This window comes from Amphiura filiformis, unplaced genomic scaffold (assembly GCF_039555335.1).
Source record: "Amphiura filiformis unplaced genomic scaffold, Afil_fr2py scaffold_59, whole genome shotgun sequence".
Classification (NCBI taxonomy): domain Eukaryota; kingdom Metazoa; phylum Echinodermata; class Ophiuroidea; order Amphilepidida; family Amphiuridae; genus Amphiura; species Amphiura filiformis.
Window position 1 is genome coordinate 348,036 of NW_027305523.1, and position 20,662 is coordinate 368,697.

Genomic DNA, 20,662 nt, shown 5'->3' on the forward strand with positions numbered 1-20,662 from the left:
ATATTTTTGAACAATTTTTATCAAATGAAAATATTAGCATTAAATTTGAACATCAAAAATTGCTATTTGACAAGCATTTGCTATGTATCATATATAAAACTATACCGATAAAAAGCAGATATATTTTAAGATTTAAAGGCAAATTGGAGGTCAAATAGGATACAACAAGAACACCATATTTCTAAGTTCAATATTACATTTAATTCAAAATGATCAAACTCTTTACTATACTTAAATGCCTTTCACCCTTTTTTAAATTTTCATGATTCTGACCCAACCCCATCCTACAAACACGATATAAGAAACATATTTTCAATTCCCAATTCTAATTCCCAGATAAAGTACGAACTGCCAAAGTAAGATGAAATCAAGTTGTGCATTACCAATCAAATTATCTCTTGAATATACTCATTATGTATGGGTATTGCAGAATTATCTGGCTTGAAAAATACCTGCTAGCTTGCATTGGTCTATTCCAATTGAAATCCTTACACCCCTATGGAAGACATGATCTTAAACACCTACACAAGGAGTGATAATAATATTTCAAATGGGGTTACATGAACGGGCGACTCCATTTTAATATCAATACCCCATGTATGAAAGATTAAGGTCATGTCTTCCATAGGAGGTGTATGGAATAACCCATTTAAATCAACATAACAAATCAGTCAATCATAGAATAAAATTTGACTGAAGAAAAGTGAAATTTGGTTGTGCATTAAGACAATACAATGATCTTGCTTGTGCTGATTTTGATATCCCAATACCATTCTGTAGTCAATCACAGAGGCATAATGGGAAGGCCAACTCTAATTACATTTTGTTAACTAGTAACAGGCTAAAACTATCCAGTTTTTGGATCATGCGTATGTCAATAGACCAACCCTCATAAAATGCATTTTGAGTCATACAAGGTGTTGCTGAAAGAATAAAAGTTTTATTTTGAAGTAAAGTTTGAAACAACTTTTACGTCTAATGCAATGGAACTGATTCACCAAAATTAGATGATTGTGTTTTGGGTTTCTATTGTTTCTTTTCTAAGGCCAGTTACAGGACAATTACAATGATCCATCATTCAGAACTGCCCTATTGGAGAAATTGACTTCAAGATATTAATTTGAGAAAATAAATACTGTTGATTTTCATATAGCCATTAAATTCCTTATATACAGCCATCTCCTATAGTATAAATTCATTTTTAAATAGCTGCCGTCAACTTTCATTAGAAGTGTTTTTACAGAAAAGTACATGAAACAAATATGATAATAAATATCTCATTACCAACACAATTATAAACAATAATAACAGTCACTATATAAAACCATATCAAAATTTCAAAATCAAACAAAATTGGTATAGAAAATAATTAGTATTTTATAAGGACAATAAAAGGAATCCAACCACTATTTCTAATTATATTTACTGGATATAGCCACCTTAATGTATACTTCATTGATCAAGAAACTAACCTGTCACTTGAATCACAATTTTGATAGAAGAAACAGGTTGCATATGGGTCAATCCATGTCGAAACAGATTGAGTGTACACCCACCCTCTTGAATTTTGCTCTCCTTTGGCTCAGGGGTACCTTTCATGGATCCCTAGGTGAGGTCACAAGAAAAAATTCAAATTCCATTTCGTTTATGAATGGCGGGCAATCAAAGTTTGGCGACCTCGACCAAAATTGTGAATTTAAGGGTCCAAATGACAAAGTGCTCTCTTTGAGGGGCACTTTCTTCTTAATTGAATCAGTTGTGATCCTCTTTTTGAATGTGGTCACTCACTGGCTGTGTCTGAAATACCTAATGCCAAAAAAGATAGATTTGAATTTCGTTGGGATTTCAGAGGGGTCAAAATCAGCACTTAGTACTGTTCAATCAAATTATCTTGATTTTGAAGGACCCATGATAATGTCACAGTGCACTTATAGGTCCTAATTATGTTCATAATGGATTAACCATATGCCAATGTCTATGAGCAATTAAAAAAAGAGAATTTCTAGACCCTACAGAATTTTAGGCCACCCCTAAAGTGGTTCAGCCACAAATGGCACTTAAAGTCGGCAAATTTTGACCCCTAATAACTTTAGGTGTACACCAGATATGAATTTCTAGTCTTTTGCATCTGAAAGAATGTAGTTTAATGTTACTAGGAACATAAGATTTGTTTTGTATTTTTTGTGTTTTAGTATTAAGTTGGCGCTTTCAAAAATAGTCATTTTTGCCTAACATACCATGCATACAGGATACGGTACAAAATGCCAATTTTAGTATGATATTTTTTTATATTTTGATCACTTTATAGCCATTTGTATTATTTATCCTGATATTTCAAGTTGCTCTTGAGTCAAGTAATAAGAAAAACTACTTTCTAATCCTCTGTATGGATTTTTAAGGGGTCAAAAATGCACTTCCTGGCAACGATGCACATGCAAAGTACAGGTTATGGGGTCAAATTTTCAGAATGCTCCCAATTATGTCAAGTAATATATCAAATTACTCGTATGGTCATGAGGATTCCAAAATGTATAGTTTGTTATGTGTCAGACCTTTCAGGAGGGCGCTATGACGAAAAAATGTTCATAGGTCAACGACCTTTTGAAAGTATCAAAACACAAAAAATACAAAACAAATCTTATGTTCCTAGTAACATTAGACTACATTCTTTCAGATGCAAAAGACTAGAAATTCATATCTGGTGTACACCTAAAGTTATTAGGTGTCAAAATGTGCCGATTTTAAGCGCCATTTGTGGCTGAACCACTTTAGGGGGGCCTAAAATTCTGTAGGGGGTCTAGAAATTTCTCTTTTTTTGAATTGCTCATAGACATTGGCACATGGTTAATCCATTCTGAACATAATTAGGACCTATAAGTGCACTGTGGCATTATCATGGGTCCTTCAAAATCAAAGATAATTTGATTGAACAGTATGAAGTGCTGATTTTGACCCCTCTGAAATCCCAACGAAATTCAAATCAATCTTTTTTTGGCATTAGGCATTTCAGACACAGCCAGTGAGTGACCACATTCAAAAAGAGGGTCACAACTGATTTAATTAAGAAGAAAATGCCTCTCAAAGAGAGCGCTTTGTCATTTGGACACCTTAAATTCCCAATTTTGGTCAAGGTCGCCAAACTTAGATGGCCCGCCATTCGAAACGAAATTGAATTTGAATTTTTTCTTGTGACCTCACCTAGGGGTCCATGAAAGGTACCCCTGAGCCAAAGGAGAGCATAATCCAAGAGGGTGGGTGTACACTCAGTCTGTTTTGACATGGACTGACCCATATGTTACTGATACTTGTTCATTCTTACAGGAATAAAGTTCATATTACAGTCAATATTAAATTATGTTTTTATCTTTCTTTGTCTTGTTCCCCACATCAAGTTGGTATACATGGCTCAAATCTTTCTCATCAATGTTACAAAATTGGCTATTTATTGTAGGACATGTGGCTCACCATCACGTACATGCAAAATACAGCCAATAATAAGATGTGTATTGGTTACTAACTAGCAATTTTGTAGGTGTTGTTGTCATGACTTATGATGCAGGAATCCCAAGAATATGATTGTGTAACAAACACTCTGCATGACAGGTCTGTCATAATGTGGATCTTTCTGGCATCCCTGAGCAATTTAATCCATTCCATTCATAACTTGCGAACGGTTACTTGAGTTACGAAGGGTTATAAGTTCAGTGAAATTCAACCTAGGTGAGGAATCTGCAGGGGACACCAATGCAAGCTGTTGCCTGTCACTTGTGAAGGCTTACTGTATACAACTCATACAATTTGTTACCAAACTCTAGTTTTCCTGATGTTTTAGCCAATTTGGGTGAAAAGTTGGTAGCGCTACTCCACTGCAGCTTCCTGAACTATACAAATATTGACTGTAGTTATATCAGTAACATATACAACACTACTTCTATTATATTTTACTGGCAAGAAGTTTAGCACCATTATCTTCCCACAAACTTTTTTATTCCATTATATTTTCAAATAATTTTAAAGCTACTTATTATGGATAAATATAATTCTTCTATAAACCAACGTCTCACCAAGGACATCAAACAATTCTGTTGGATAATCCTTCCAATGTTAAATCTTGGAAGTTCATTATTTGTCAAAACCTATTCAAGACTGTGGTAATTCTATCAAGAATTAGGAACTAATTTATATAAATAACCAAATCAAATACGAGTAAATGGAACTCAACAATGAGCAGAAACCTCTTAGATTGACATATAGGGATGATTGTGTGTTACCAACTCAGCATATAGCACAAGTATGTCAAAGTCACAAGCCATTTTATCTACAACCAATAACATAACTATACAGAATTATTTGCATACGTCGAGGCTGACACTCATGCCTTTTGGCATGTCTTTTTTGCATGTACGGCTGTGTTTTGCACTCATTCATGATAACAATGCATGCCTGAACTCTCCACAATTATGATCCCACAGGCTCATCATTTTATGCAATCATCATTCAAGTACATTTTAGTAGCCCATTTTGGCACACACTTCATAACAACAAGTCCCTAGTGGAAATGCTACACTAGTTTCCACAGAAGTACAGCACTCTCTAGTAGTAGTGGGCTTACACATCGTAAATAAAGAAGTGTGGTTCTGATTGGCTGATTCAATCATCCTGCAATTGTTACAACAGGACAATGATCTGATTGGCCGATTAGGCATCAAAGCTTCGTTCGGCGCAGAGTAGCGCTCATGAAGGGAACACAAAACCGTCTCTCATTAACAGGGCGCTCGCATCGATCAGAGCAAAAGAGTGTTGTTGTTCTCTGGAAGCTAGTGTAATGGACTACCCAAGCTTTGAATCACTTTCTACACATGGTTACAGCTTGATCTTGAACAAGATCTAAACCCCACCAAGGGGTAATCTCAACGTCAAAAGTGACTCTGGTATTAGACAATCACACCTATATTTTCTTAGTAACAGCCTTATAAATAGGAAACCCTGATTTATCCAAAAAGGGTATTAGGCAAACAAAACCTTAAACATCTGAGAGAGAAAAAAATACAGAGTTAAGTGGTTAACATAGTTAAAGAGATAGGTAAACTATTTATGAACATATATATACAGAATTCATAGATATCTTAACATAGGGCATTTTCAGCCATTTTTATATTGTATTCAAATTTGTAATATTTCACAACTCTTAAAAACACCTTACACTTTCCTGAATGCATAGTATCAGAAAATAATATGATTTTCCTCATCAGATTTTGATAGCTTATCAACTTGTATGTGCATGACCATGCATGTACTGGTAGGGTTGAAGAAGGAACCTTTGGGCTTTGATGCTCAGCTTGTTTTCTGGCTAAAAGTCCGCGAAGAACTATATACCCTCATCCCTGCTACTTATCAACATGAAGAAAAGTGACAGAGCATCATTTCCTACTTTTGTTCTTGAAAAGAAATGTGTGATGTCAAATGGAGTTTAGGGACTGTTCTGACTTGTATTGACATAGCTGTAGATGCAGTTGGGGAATTGCTGATTCCATTCACCTCAGGCTCAGGTGATATCTGAGTTTGGGTTAGGTTTATGGTTAGATTAACTCTACACTGTAACCCAAACCCTAATCTTGATATCACCTGAGGTGATATTTTGAACAAGCTATTCCCTGTCTGCATATGCATATAGATAAGCTCATATGACAAAGTGATATGGGAGTTTTAGTCTACCTTTAGGCATCATTGATGCTAAAATGGAGTCTGTGGTGTCATTCTGTATCTGACACCATTTGACATACACTTTTTGATGCCAAGAGTAGCAAATGATGCAATGTCACTTTTCCTGGTGTAAAGACTATATATTTCCATTTCTGTCATAAACTACCTGCTCCATTTGCTTAAAACAAACCTTGAAAATCTCACATCTGTTTATCAAGGAGGAATAATGAATTTTTCCTTGACAAGCCCAAGATTATTAACATTATTTATGTAAGCCATATACAAAACATAAGAAATAATATACATACTTTATGACTCCAAACACTTGCAGAGGTTTTATGAAAACCACTTCAAATTAAGTTAATCATTAAAAAGTGCAAGTTATCGCAATTTTGTAGTTAATAATATATAGCAAAACAAAAAATATACAAACAAGAAACAAATCAATTTCAAACAGGTGGAAGGAACACTTAAAACAAGTGGATGGAGGACATTGAAATCATGCATTGTGCCACATACCCTAAATTATATGCACAATATTAAGAATAGTATTCAAAATCCAAGAAAATAGATTAAGAAAAGTGGAATATTGATCAATTTGGAAGAAAGATTAATGGAAAATGTTACTATGGGTTGCATATTTCCAAAGATCAAATAGCGTCCACTACTGTGCTTCCTATGGAAGAGTCATATAAAAGAGACTTCATTTTGTTGTCTAGGTTTCCTGACATGTAACTAGCACATAGTTCTATGCACAAACATATACACAGCTTATGTTACACATAATTGCGTAGGGATTGAACGATGGTATTTTAAGGGTTACAGAGCAAAAGGAGTAAGTTTTCCACAACTATGGAGCACACAGGGAACAATAACTACACACTGCTGCATACTGGGCATACAATACTATACTATGTAACTGTTAATATACAGCATTATGTCAACAATACCATTAACAGGAGATAGTAACCACCACATGAACCCAATGCACCTGTCACCAAGCTAGTCGTTGATTTCATATAAAAACTAATTCACTGCAATGTCAATACTATATAATGCAAATTATATTCTAAAAATGAAATAATGGTCTGCCTTTTTCATTTATAACATGTGTTTAAAATTGAAAAGCTTTCACTGAGGTCAGATGTTTCTTATAATGAATACTCCTCATTGCATCTAATTTACTTTGACCATTGACCAAATGTGCATATGTATCACTACCATACATACTTGCCAATTGGATTTTGTCAGTGAGATCTTTGGTATAATCAAGGGTCAAATTCAACATAACCCTGAAGCATTCACTCATATTTTTTCCAATTAATAGGCATGTCCGGTTGACTTAAAGAAGTTTAATTAGTTAGTTTAAGCTTTTCACAGATGAATGAAATAGTCTACACAGTCAACAAAACATATTTTGTGGAAAAGTGACGTTCTTGCAACGGCTCAACATTGGTGCGTTCAACCTGCTGATAAAATTGCAATGGTGTACAATGTAGCTTAAAGACAGGTGCATCGGGACATCATATATGGCTAAACATTTCATTTTCATAAAGCTGTCTAACTACTACAATTCATACAATAAGCAAGATTGATTGATATGATACACTGTATTATGGTATTAGAATTCAGTACCAAGGATTCAAAATATTATACTTCATTGACATGATATTATTCTTTGGTTTTATAAGAAATCACTTGTACTTTTTGGTACATGGTTTTAATATTTGATAACAGCTAAAGATAGAACTTTTGTACTTTGAAAAAAAGACTTTGACTGAATTCTATTCAAATATTTGAAGAAAGTGTTTCAAAAATGCAATGCACTTTTCCAACAGAAGAGTTGCATATTTGGGTTGACTAAGTCTGTATTTATGCTCTGAAATTCTCCCCAGCTCCAACCATGATGATTTATTGAATAATTAGTCAATCACTTATCTGTGCAAAGGTGCATGCATTGTTACATCAAAATTACATGAAATTTATAGTTTTAAAAAGATCTATGACCCAAAATGTGAGTAGATTATGAAATGAACCAGACAAATGAACAAAATCAGTCATGTCAAAATAAACCATGCATGAATAAGAATATGAAAAATTATTCGAAAGAGCCTCCCTACACATTTCCAAACTGAAGAATAATATATGAAAACATACTCTATTAATATGTATAAAAACAATACCAGCAAACATACCCTTAATCAGGTTTTGTGATATTGCAATATAAGAAATGGAAAGGAATTTATCTGTTATGTGTCCACACGGCAACACACAGCAAGCAGTAACACTGAACTGGTGGTAGTGGATGAGTGGATGCTTTGGGAAGGACTAATGCTGAGGGTGGCAATATCTATCATCACAGCGAGAGAGCGGTGCTACCAGGAATCATGCCACTAGGCGAAATAGTGCATGCAGTGAGTGCACACAACTACGGTATATGAATTCACGTCTATCACTGAGTAGCCTGTTTAGAAAACAAAAACAAGACATAACAAGTTAGAATGCTGAATGCATTGATTATGATGGATACATACAACTAAATGTAAGAATAGAAGATATATAAGAAGAGGAAGTTGGATACAATAACAAGAAGACCTTACTCAAGCCACAAAAAAGTCAAATTCACTTTCCAAAATCACAGCTTTCAAACTGTTTCCATTCTTTTTTGAGAGAGGCAGTGGTTATTCCTTTGTCTTGGAATATTGAAGTTGTACATCACTAATAAGTTGTAACATGTGGTCTTGTACAAGAAGTAAATTTTTGATTCAAATTGGTTTCAATAAGGTCCACCGTCAAATAATGATGGGATAATTGGGCTATTCCAGTTAAAATCCATACACCCTATGGAAGACATGCCCTTAATCTGACACACAGGAAGTGTGAATTTCATTTGGGGTTACCTGAATGGATGACTCCATTTGAAATCTACACCCCCTGTGTGGTAGATTAAGGTCATGTCTTCCATAGGGTGTAAGTATTTTAAATGGAATAACCTAATGTTCAATCCCAATTAGGTTGAGAGATTCTCAAATGATTTAAAATGAAGTATAAAACAATAATCAAACTATCAAAACAATATGGCAAATTATGAACAAAAATAGCACCAGGCATGCGCAAAATTATAAAATAAAAACAAAATATTGCACTATAAAACATCCAAGTAATTAATGGTCAAGTATGGCTGACATAAAAATATAAAGTATGGAACCTTTTTCGTTGCATGTGCATCTATTTGTTGTCTTGATTCAAGGAATTCAATCCTAAACATATAATACTGTTAAGCAAATGGAGATCAAGCTGTATAATTTAAAAATGAGTGACTGGCCTTTCAACATATACTTGTCTCGTATCATATATCACATCATATTGGTGGTATAATGCAAGACGGTTGCCAGAGACAATAAAATAGCAGCAAAGCTAGGCACTAACAACATTCTTGCATTATTCTCACAAATTATTATTTCATATTATGTACTCCGCAATCCCAAGTGATATGAAATAAGCATTTTACTTGCTGGATATAATTGAAATCATACATTATATCAAAACCATGTATATGACAAAACACTAAGGTCGCAATAAGCTAGTACAATAAGCCTATATAGTTTTCCATTTCAATATACAAAAATATGTTCTTTTTCTAAGTGAAATCAAATGATGAGACAAAATAGAGAGTAGACTTACTTAAGTAAACATCTCTTGTCTATAATACATAGTATCAAAAAACTGGTTAGTCAATTGCTGGTTAGTTTAGAATGCAAGATAATACTGGTATGATATACATTTATAATTTGAGTTTCAACAAGTGAAGTTAGTATTAATATATTATAGTGTGGTGCACAATATTAAGTAATGTCACTGTATCATATTCTGCATAATAATTCATGGTTTAAAATTGGTTTACAGTTAAATTAATCCCGGCAACAACTAACAGAGGAATTAATATGAAGTGATTCTTGTTGTAAAATATCACATAAATTTACTTGCTGCTAAAATGTAAATTATCTCTTTAAAATTTGTCTATTTCGAGTAAACCATAATAAATTAATCCATCAATGTTGCGAATTTCTGAGTAGTGTGAAAATTAAATCACATGTAGGTCAGTCAGGCTGACAGATGTTTCTTCTAACTAATTTAGTCATTTATCAACCACCCACCATTTTCCTAGAATCTGTGCACTGTATGATATAGAGACAGATGACATTAACCTTTATATTGGCACACAATTACTCTAATCCATCCATATATGTGATTCTTTCTTTTATATAGCTGATAAAATATCTTGAGGTTGATAGTATCTTTCTTTTATTTTACTTGCATGTAGTAAAGAGCTGTATTGGGCTATTCCACTTAAAACCCATACACTGCTATGGAAGACATGACCTTAAACTCCAACACAAGGTGTTAATTTCAAACACAGTCACCCATTTAGGTAACCCATTTGAAATTCACACTCCCTGTGTGGAAGATTAAGGTCATGTCTTCCATGTGGTGTATGGATTTCAATGGGTGTATGGATTTCAACTGGAATAGCCTATTGCAAGCAAAGAGGTTAGACTAGGAAAGTTTGATGTCCCTATAGCCCTGCACTTAACACAAAATCCACCATATTGGAATGGCATGCACAGGGACCAAACTGGTGCATATCCAGTATAATGTATGGATTCAAATGAGTATCTTCATCTCAAAGCATGATTGTTACAAAGATTTAAACATGTAGTATTTGGTGTTCATAATTGGCACAACACTTTAAATGCTTGGGGTTGCAAATATACAAATGTGTGCAATTAGAAGCATGTAAAGCATAATAGAGATATATAATTAATAATCGAAAAACATCTACTATTTTTCCTTCCATGAGCCACACAGCAACATGGTGGAATCCAGGCTCTCCTAACCTAACCTTTTTGATTGCAAATGATGCTGCTCTACGATACCAGATACACTAGATTAAACCTGATGACAAATTAGCTGCATTCAAACACATTATTTTGGCAATGATTCGTCTGGACTGTACAATGAATAACTTCGCTGATTCAAGATTCATCTCAATGGTAATACCCAGAATCCTTTGCACAGAAACTGAGAATATGACATCATCAATGCTCAGATCATCACTTCACATGTTGAACTGGTTGAGCTTGTACAGTGATGCTTTGCGCACCAATGATGACATAGCTTAGGTTTTATTTGCATATACCCAAATGGTCAATTTAATTAGTGTATAAGGAACACAAACTTGTTACCTGTGTTTGTGTGATATAATAAAAGAATACTATGAATATCAGGCTCTGATGACAATGAGCAAATTTTGAATAGATTGACATGTTGCACAATATTGTATCAAATGGATTTATTGATCAAGATAAAGAGACATCTTGACTTGGAATATGCCTTGATCAAGGCAATGCATAAAATTAATTTCACTCAAGGTTATGTATCAATACCAATATATCTTTCAGCCTAATTCAATGTGAGTACATTAGCCAATCGTCAATGAGGGCTGACATACAATATACTTAAAACATCAGTTTGCAATAATAGTCGAAAGCCCTGTTCGGGTCACAAATGTTAGTTGTTAATCTTACTTACAGTTATTATATTGCAGCTTTCCAGCATAATAGTTTGTATATTATTTACATTATGTACATTTCAATGCAGTGATTAAAAGAATAATCAATCTGCACTAAAAAACATAAAACTGTACAGAAATACTTGAATGTAACCTTTCATATTCTCAGCTTGGCGATCTCATTTGAACTATAATATTAATTAGTGTGAATCAACACATTAATAAGTACTGGAGAAGTTTATAAAGTAGAATTCAGTTTTCTATGAGTCGCATACATAACTCAGCAACCGGCACTGAGTCTCAAGATCGAACAGAAGAAGTTGGCTTCAATTGAAAAGGTTACATTGACTTCTTTGAGCACAAAAAAGATCCACTGCATTTTTTTACTTTTGAAAAAACAATGTGATTCAGTTTTGATCACATGTGAAAAATCAGGTTTGCATCAAGTGTATTTTTTTTTTCGTCATGTAACTAGTGAGAATGATGCGGATTCAAGTAAAAATAATTAACGTCGGTAATTTGACCAAAATGCATCATTTTGGCCAAAATGTACTTAAATGTACTAACATATGTGCTTAACACTTTTGTGCACCAAATAATACTGGATCTGTATCTGAATGCATGATATAAAAGCCTTCAACAGGTTTGTGCTCAAATGTTTTTAAATGTCAGTTAAGCAGTTAGTATCCATGTCATTTACCATTAAAAATGATTTTATTAGTCTCTATTAGTATTACGTTATGTGTGCACCTGCTAGAAAATGTTACTATTATAATTATAATAATATGCCACAAAATCAAAATAAATCCCACAATGACCATGACAATGAATGACCAATTCCCACAATGATATTATACCACAAATCCCACAAAATGCACATGACCTTATTGTGTTCCATGCAGTTGATTTTCAAGTTGTTCTCTGAGGTGGTGGAGGAGGTGCCTTCTTCCCAGTCAACGACCCAGAATCTGTCCTCCTTGGAGGAGGGGGAGGTTTGGCTCCTTTGTTGTTGGAGGTTTGGCTGGTTAACTGAGGCTTAAGAGCATAAGAAAGATAGCTTCAATTGGAAAGGTTATATTCAAGTTGTTCTCTGAGGTGGTGGAGGAGGTACCTTCTTCCCACCTAACGACCCGAATCTGTCCTCCTTGGAGGAGGTGGAGGTTTGGGTCCTTTGTTGGAGGTTTGTCTGGTTAACTGAGCATTGGGATGACCTGTTGACCGGAGTGTTACTCCTGGAGATTGAGGTAGGACACGGATGGCATTGACACCCCCTGGAGATTGAGGAGGGCTTTGGATGCCTTGCTTGACAGGTGGACCATCAACAGGATACATAACTCTAGGAGGGTGTCCTTGTCTAGGTGATTGTGACCCTGATGGGTTGTATGGATTCTGTCCTGCCTGGCTAAAAGGAATATCCTGACGTGTCATTCGATTTCTAGGAGATGGTGGCGGTTTACTAATCAAGTTGTTGTTATTAATTGTAACGCCTGGTCTTGGTTTTAAAGCACTGTTAAGCTCATGCAGAAAAGATGAACTTGTTTGCCTGGAGTGAGTAGGGGGTGACATAGGACTTCCATTGGGCATTTGCTGGATTTGCTGTGGGGAACGAGGACTGATGATATCGACGGGAGAGCTACGGGATGGGTGTGACGGGTATGGGCTTGAGCGAGGACTTGACTGCTGTGGTGGCGAGTATATGTGATGGGATTGTTGCTGGTGTGCGCTGGGAGATTGCTGCTGCTGCTGCTGTTGCTGCTGCTGCTGCTTTGGGGTTGGTGCATATATATTTGAGCCCGTTTCTCTGTATCCATGCGGTGATGAGGCTTGGGTTTGGGGTTGCACAATAGCTTGTGGTTTATGTGATTTTGGCATTAATGATGGTGACAACACATGATACACAGGTGGTGAGTTGTCATGTGTTGCTTTGGGACTTCCCACTCTCTGACTTGTTGTATTTGCATTAATAAGGGTAACAGGACTATGTTGTTGTTGCTGCTGCTGCTGGTTACGCGACATTGCGCTAGAACTCATAGCATTAGCATTAATGCGCATAACAGGACTGCCAGGGCCTTGTGGTTTGCCATGATGAGGCTTACTATGACCTAATGCCACCTGATGAGAAATAGCATGGGGGATAGGATGTGCATCAATAAGCTGAATGTTATGTGGACTAGGACTTGATCTTGCAATTGGTGGTGACATGGGCTGTGTACCGGATATAGAGTGGGACCGTGTGTGCTGCGGTAACGCATAATGCGTTTGCTCTGTATTAGGGAAAGACACCGGACGTGAAGTGGGATGAGACTGGGCATAGGAGTAGCTATAACGTGGTGTATAGGAAGGCTGGTAGCCCTGTGATGTATTGCTATTACTCAATATAGGTTTGGCTGGGGTATGCGGTGATGGAGGAGGCGTATCAGAACTATGTACTGGGATGTTTTCCTCTAAATCCTCCTTAAATTGCACACGTTTGCCATTCTCTCCTCTTGATGGACTCACTCCTCTTTGTTTACTTGTGCTAATAATAGATGTGGTTTTCTTATTCGAAACACCTGCCAGTTGTGTACCACCTGTTGGGCTAGAAGATGATTTTTTATTCAAATTTGTGGGTGGTAACCCTTTAACTTGAGGGCCACTTTGAGTGATTACAGTGACCGCTACTGGGTCTTTATTATTAGCTGTTACATGGACACATACCGCATTGGAATTGTTGAGATTATTGGCATTGTTGATTGATGTCTTTCTCTGGTTATCTGCTGCAGACTGGTCTCTGTCCATCTCTAGTTCAAGTTCCAGTAATGACTGTTGAACGTCAATGTTGTCAAATGTCTGTGGATTATTGCCTTTTGCCATTGTTGGAGTTACTACTGATGATTTGAAAGTACCCTGAAATGATGACAAGAAAAATGATGACAAGAAGAGGAATTAAATAACGGTACAATGCTACGAAAACCAAACAAAAAAACCAATAATTTTGAATTTTACTGAAAAATGGTAAAATTGAAAAAGCTGTTGGTCCTGATCATGGATCCGATTGATATACACACTTAAAAGTGTACTAGGAATCTGACATTGAGAGGGGTTTAAGGGTGAAGAGAGTTCAAAATATACTACTTAAAAACAGACTTTGCAGAGAAAACCGTTACTGGTTTTGTGTCTGTAACACAGATATGCAATTTTTGTCAATTTGGATATTTAGGGTAAGTTGTTATGGTGGACTGAACAAATTTGGCATGTAAAATCAAATTTGGTTCTCTTCTCAAAAACTGCTCATTTTTTGCAGAAATCTGCCTTGCTAGTTGGATTCCTTGCATCAGTTCCTTTCTAAAAATGTGTGCTTTTAAGTACTTATCATTTCTTGATACAATATAAAAGAATGTCTAGAATGTCCCACTTTGAGTGATTCTGCATGCCACCTTAATAACCCAACTAGAATTATTTGATTCATAATTAATGTGGCTCCCACAACAAAGGCTTAATTAATATTTACAAATGTGCAACTAACATGAAACAAAACTACTCAGTACAAGAGGTCATAATTTTCTATCACTCTACCAAGTTTACAATTGCAACTCAATCTTTGATAAATTCCACAGCAAACTTCCAATACATATTTTATTGGAAGTGATTGCTCACAAATACAAAAGAGCATACATGTATGGCATAGGGTATCAAAATCACAATTACCAAAGTACTGGGAAGTTCATCGCAATTGTTGAAAGTCCCATTAAGGTTATCAAGAATCATAATTACTACAATTTGCAAAAGTATTTTGCAGTTTTGAGGTTCTTTGTAACCATTGTTGTTCAATTTATGATCACTTTTGGCACACCTTGTAGGAGCTTGTAAGCAAGGTCCAAGATTTTCCCACACACAATGAAACTATAATACTTGAAAATATCCAACATACCATATTGTCAGTAGCAAACGCCCCCTCTAATACATTTATATGCACCCACCTAATTTTGGTTGAAAGTTTCCAAAACACAGATATTCATGCAAAATCATGTGCGTAAGCTTAAATTGGGTTTTTTTATCTACTGAATGTCACAATACACAATTGCATGGACAAAAAATATTGTAAAATTTCAACTTCCATTCAGTTCAACGCTATATCAAGTAGAATTTTCATTTAGAGAAGTAGAATTTTCAATTACAAAACTAATTACATTTTTTAATGAAAATGACTTTTGTAGTGACGATGTTATCACAATCGATGTGAATGCTGTTTATATCTACCACAATTTTGAATTTGAAACCATCAAGAAAAAAAAATCTGGAAGTGAGTCGTATTTCACCCCAATGGGTTACACATCCATTTTTTCACTGAAAACATTGCCTCTAATAAACACCCCTCTGAAACAAGTGCATGCCCCAAGGCATTTACTACAGACAATATGGTAAAATGCATGTGATAAGAAATCAAGTGATAAAGCCTGCACCATCAGTAGCAGCAGCAGTAAGCACACACACATACATACCTCTTCCTGTGAGTCTGAGCCTGTTGGTGATGACACTTTATCCTAGCAAAGCAAAAGAAAAGCACACACATACAATGTACCAACTTATATAGAATGGTGAAATCATACAAAATGTGACGGCTTTCAAATGTGACTACATGTAGCAGTGCAGTATGAACAACTAGGTGATTATGATGTATATTATCATCATAAGGGCTGTAGTGAATTTGAACAAAACTTTTATGATAAATGTGATATAGATGAATTGTGTTGAACATAAATTCTACTTGAAACATGAGGCAAATTAGGCTGATATAATAGTGACATTTCAAGAAAACTTAATACTTTATTGTGAAAATGACATTTGTTGTGATAGAAATCGTATTTCCAAATACTTTTTGACTTATGATTGCTGGGATGCCATATTCATAGTCTAGGTTAAGTAATGGTTGTTAAGTAAAGTAATCAAAATTGTTGTAGGGAAAAAATACAAACAAATACACACAGCAAAGAATACTTTGGGCATAATACTGTTGTCTTTGTAAGTGCAAAAGATGAAATATGAATAAAGTGCAAATTTTGGTGACTAAAGTACCGAACACGTAAGCGTAAATAGGTGCAACACTGTGCATGTAGATGTAACTGGTGAAATGTTGTGAATAACCCATTGATAAAGACACAAAAATACAAATATTCTGTACTTGGGGTTACATAATAACAACATTGTGAATAAGTATGGCACATTTTCAAGGTTTTGTTATCGAAAAAGGCCAACAACTAATTTTCCCTATTTTTTGTAATTAACAACAACAATTACAAAAACAGGTGTTGCATTCTATGGAAAATAAAGATTCAAGGGGCATTTTGTGTGTCTGGCATCATCTTTTTATGATAAGGATCATGACAGTTTGATCAGCTCGTAATCGGCGGGAATTGTTAGGCTTTTACCACTACGCCAAAAAGTACACCCATGTTAAAGAGTGATATAGTTGACCTATCTGAACTCTATTGTGTGTGTTAAACAAAATAAACAATGTATTGGACTTAAATGAATAATTTGAGATGCTTCTGGCAAGATGTCACAAAACAATTCTAGAAATAAAATATGTAGATATTAATCTGTGATGTTATAAAGCCCACCAATTACGAGCTAATCAATTTATAGATATCAACGGACAGAAATTACAACACAGTGGCCTATGGTGTATGGTAATGTATGCAATTACACATACAGGTCTTACATATTCAATGTCCAAATCAAACTGATATTTTGGAAATAAAATTTTTCAAGCATATCTATCAAATGATACCATAAAAAAAAAAAGGATGCTAGATTCATGAAAATGGCCCTTGGATCAAAAGATGTGAGATATTTCAAAGGGACTTACCTTAGTATTTGTTTGTTCTGCTTCTACACCTTTCTTCCATGCAGAAGCAAACATATTGCCTACACTACTGGTTCTGTTACTAACATTTCGTTGGATTGATAACTGTTGCATCTGTTGTAACTGTGGTACAGCTAATGAACTGCCGCTTGGACTGATTCCTGTAGAACCTATAGTGTATGGAGAGGAGGAGGAAGAAACAATTGATAGATAATTAGTATTGTTATGTCAACTATATAAGAAGATTTACAGCCACATTATGCAAGATTATACAAAAGTTATACAATAAAATAGCAACTTCAACTATGGAGAGGTAGAAACAATATGCTGTATATGTGATATGATCAAGGGAAATGAGTCGCATGTCGCTAATATTGATTTTGAGATATTGGTAAAGAAAGTGTTAAAATTCTTTTGTTTTTATTATTGTTTTCAGCATTTTTCGGCCAGGGTCGACATGTGACTCATTCATACATAATCCATGGTTACTACTGGATCACATATGGAAGTGCAGAAGTATTTGAGTTCCTGATCAAAAACAAATTACAGTTTAATAATATCAATTTTTTTTCTTAGACAAAATTGTTCTGAAACAAATTTGTTTACAAACACGATTTTCATAAAACTTTGTTCCCATGATACACTGATAGACTCGTTGATAATTTGTCTGCTACTCTTGTTCAACCTGTGTTACTATCTACCTGTGTTAAAATGCAGAGTGTTGTTTTATCAAAAGTTGAACTTTACTCCAGATCCTTTCCCATACATTCAAACCGGTTCATTAGTTCAATCCATTCAGCACAGCAAATATGTATGTTAATCCTTCACTAGGTTAATATCCATCCTATTCAATTCAGCTTGACTAACTTGCAGAGTGGCATAACTGTAACAGTTGTGACATAACTGTAACAGTAACTTGTCACTAAACTAGCTCATCCTACAAAACTGTTCACAATGTATTTATCCAACACTCGAAATATGGTACATCTCCAAATATGAAACCAGAAGATAAATCTGAAATATGTTGCTCACCAATTGCACACAAGACTGATAAGACCCTGCTCATATGCACAACATAAATACTTCATCTGATTAATATCGTCTAGCCTTTGCGGTGTTGCCTACGTTTTACCCAACCTTCGTCACCAACATATGCCAATTACTCCATTTCCAATTCCCCTCCGTATAACCCATGTGGTGTTTGCTCCATAATGAGATCACTATTATCATATACTTCATCACCATATTCTAATCCTACGTGGCTTCAGGCAGAAAGTGATGATGACTAGCACAGAAAGAGCCCAATTGGGCCCTGTATGATTGTAATTAGTAACCTTGCTATTTCAATCCCCTCATTGAATGCATCCTCATAACATTAGCTTTGATCGGATCACACCAATAACACACACATATCATAAGGACAGAGCAAGAAAGGCGTATACCCAAAGATGCAACATAGCTGCCACATGTAGTTTATCCAAAATAAACCCCTTCTGGGACCATAGTAAGGAGATGGTATATAGGCTATAGGTATGAATCTGCTTGTTTGGGTGTATTTGCTATGTTTGGAGATTCGATCATTATCCTTCATATAATTGAAAAATTAGGTTCAATTCTTCTAATTTTATAGTTATTTATTTCCAGACACCAAAATGTGGGAAGAATTTGACAATTTTGAAAATCCATTTACATCTGTTTGAATTATGGGCATCTTCTCTATCGAAAACAGGGAAATTCCTAATGATCCTCATGGAACTTCCCAGAGCTTTACACCAATAACCACTTCAAAGACAGTTTTTAACCCAAACCATAAAAGACTGCAACATCTTCCTAGAATCTTTTGTTTCAATGACAGACCCAACTTATTTAAAACAGACCTGGAATCCCATCCGTTAAATAAAGCAACCAATTTGCAAAATACACACTGACTGCTTGATTCCACTGGAACGTTGTATTTACAAAGAAGAAGAAATATAAGTACAGTAAATCTTTATTTACCTATTTGGTCTTCTAGTTTGGTTAACCTCTAACTTGGGGCATTTATATTGAAGGACTCTGGTCTTAATATTTCAGTCAATAACTGTTTAATGCCGAATGCTCTTCACTTGGATATAAATTGCTCCAGAGAAAAATAACATAACTACCACTCAAAATTTGTGATATGCCATTGATTTCAATCAAGTTCCTTCAAGAGTCACAGCCCATTTTCACTACAAGTGTAAAACACTTTTCCAAAAGCAGCTATTAACAGTTTCACTTGCACTCAATAGACTACATATACTCAATTACTCCATGACATTAAAGCACACAGATGTTGCTTGAAGGTAAAAAAGAAAGATTTCCTATACATTTGGCGCTGGTAGTTTTGGCTAACTGGGTAGTATTCATTACGCGGTACAGTCAAGTTACACTGGGTGACATTTTGTTGAATAGCGCAGTGTGGTAAGGTTAGATGTATCAAGTTGGGATATCTCTTGTGGCTTCAGGGTTGAATGGAACATAACTACTGTTCAATTCAACTTCTTTGAATGAAGATTTATCTTGAGGTGAAGGTCTGAAGGAGCATCTGCTGAATCATCTTAAGGGCATTACAAGGAACAAGTAGGTTACAAAACATGCTGTAAGTTTGGGTAGAATCATGAAAGGAAATTTGGTAATAGGGAGCAATGTCCGCAGGAAAAATAAAATATATATCCTAAGAAAAATTATTAGGATTTTATTTCATAAGCAATGGTGAATGTTTTTCTGAATTTATCTTAATTATATTCTTCATAACTTGAATGCAACATTTTCATAGAGGAGGAAATAAACAAACTTTGTTTCTTCCTGCTGCATCATGTTACTATTTAAGAAATACTCAATAAAAAATGAACAAAAATTTTAGCCCGTCAAATAAAAATGTATATCAAAATAATAAAACCTTGCTAGCACTAGGGTGAATGCTCAGGATATATCAATGAATATTCCTGACAATTCACCCATCTTATGGATGGACCTATGAGCTCCAGTCAATTCCAATAATACAATCATGTAAAGAATAGCACTTACTAATGTTTTACAGCTACAGGCACTTATAAATAATAATCACATTAACAAAACCAAAAGTGCAAAAGCATTTATCCAGGCTGACAAACCGAATACCTTTTTAGCTCAATGTAATTAATCAATCCTTTTACAGATTTTAGTTTTTCTTTCTATCCTGTGTTCAAATTGCCTCCAGCGACAATGTTATCCTATGCATACCATCGTACTATTAAGCTTGGAATACAAATGTTAACAAATTGACTGTTTAAAATACTATGGCTTATAATCATCAAGAACTACTGACCCTAAACTGGGCATGTTCCTATTTATTTCAAGTTTTAATGATAATATTTTCTATTATGGTCATTGAAATTTAAAATTGTTAGGTTATCACTAATATTTTGTGAATAGTGTCCTTTACTCAAGATTCTCACATGGAAGGTTACACAATACAATTATCAGACAAATGTGGAATACTGTATATCATTTAGTGTTGGAATACATGCAACATTCATAAA

The 20,662-nt window shown here is 35.0% G+C and overlaps 1 protein-coding gene across 1 annotated transcript in view; it reads right to left on the bottom strand.

Annotated features, from left to right (window-relative positions):
• Nucleotides 1-7,944: 7,944 nt before the first annotated feature.
• The window catches only part of LOC140144493 (ras-associated and pleckstrin homology domains-containing protein 1-like), a 29,665-nt gene continuing 16,947 nt past the window's right edge, over nucleotides 7,945-20,662 (bottom strand). The window contains exons 9-13 of the mRNA XM_072166303.1: nucleotides 17,124-17,290; nucleotides 15,757-15,798; nucleotides 13,973-14,161; nucleotides 12,159-12,310; nucleotides 7,945-8,167 (exon numbers count right to left, since the gene is read on the bottom strand). Coding sequence (XP_072022404.1) covers nucleotides 12,185-12,310; nucleotides 13,973-14,161; nucleotides 15,757-15,798; nucleotides 17,124-17,290 — 524 coding nt within the window. The 3' untranslated portion in view covers nucleotides 7,945-8,167; nucleotides 12,159-12,184. The remainder of the gene's footprint in view (nucleotides 8,168-12,158; nucleotides 12,311-13,972; nucleotides 14,162-15,756; nucleotides 15,799-17,123; nucleotides 17,291-20,662) is intronic.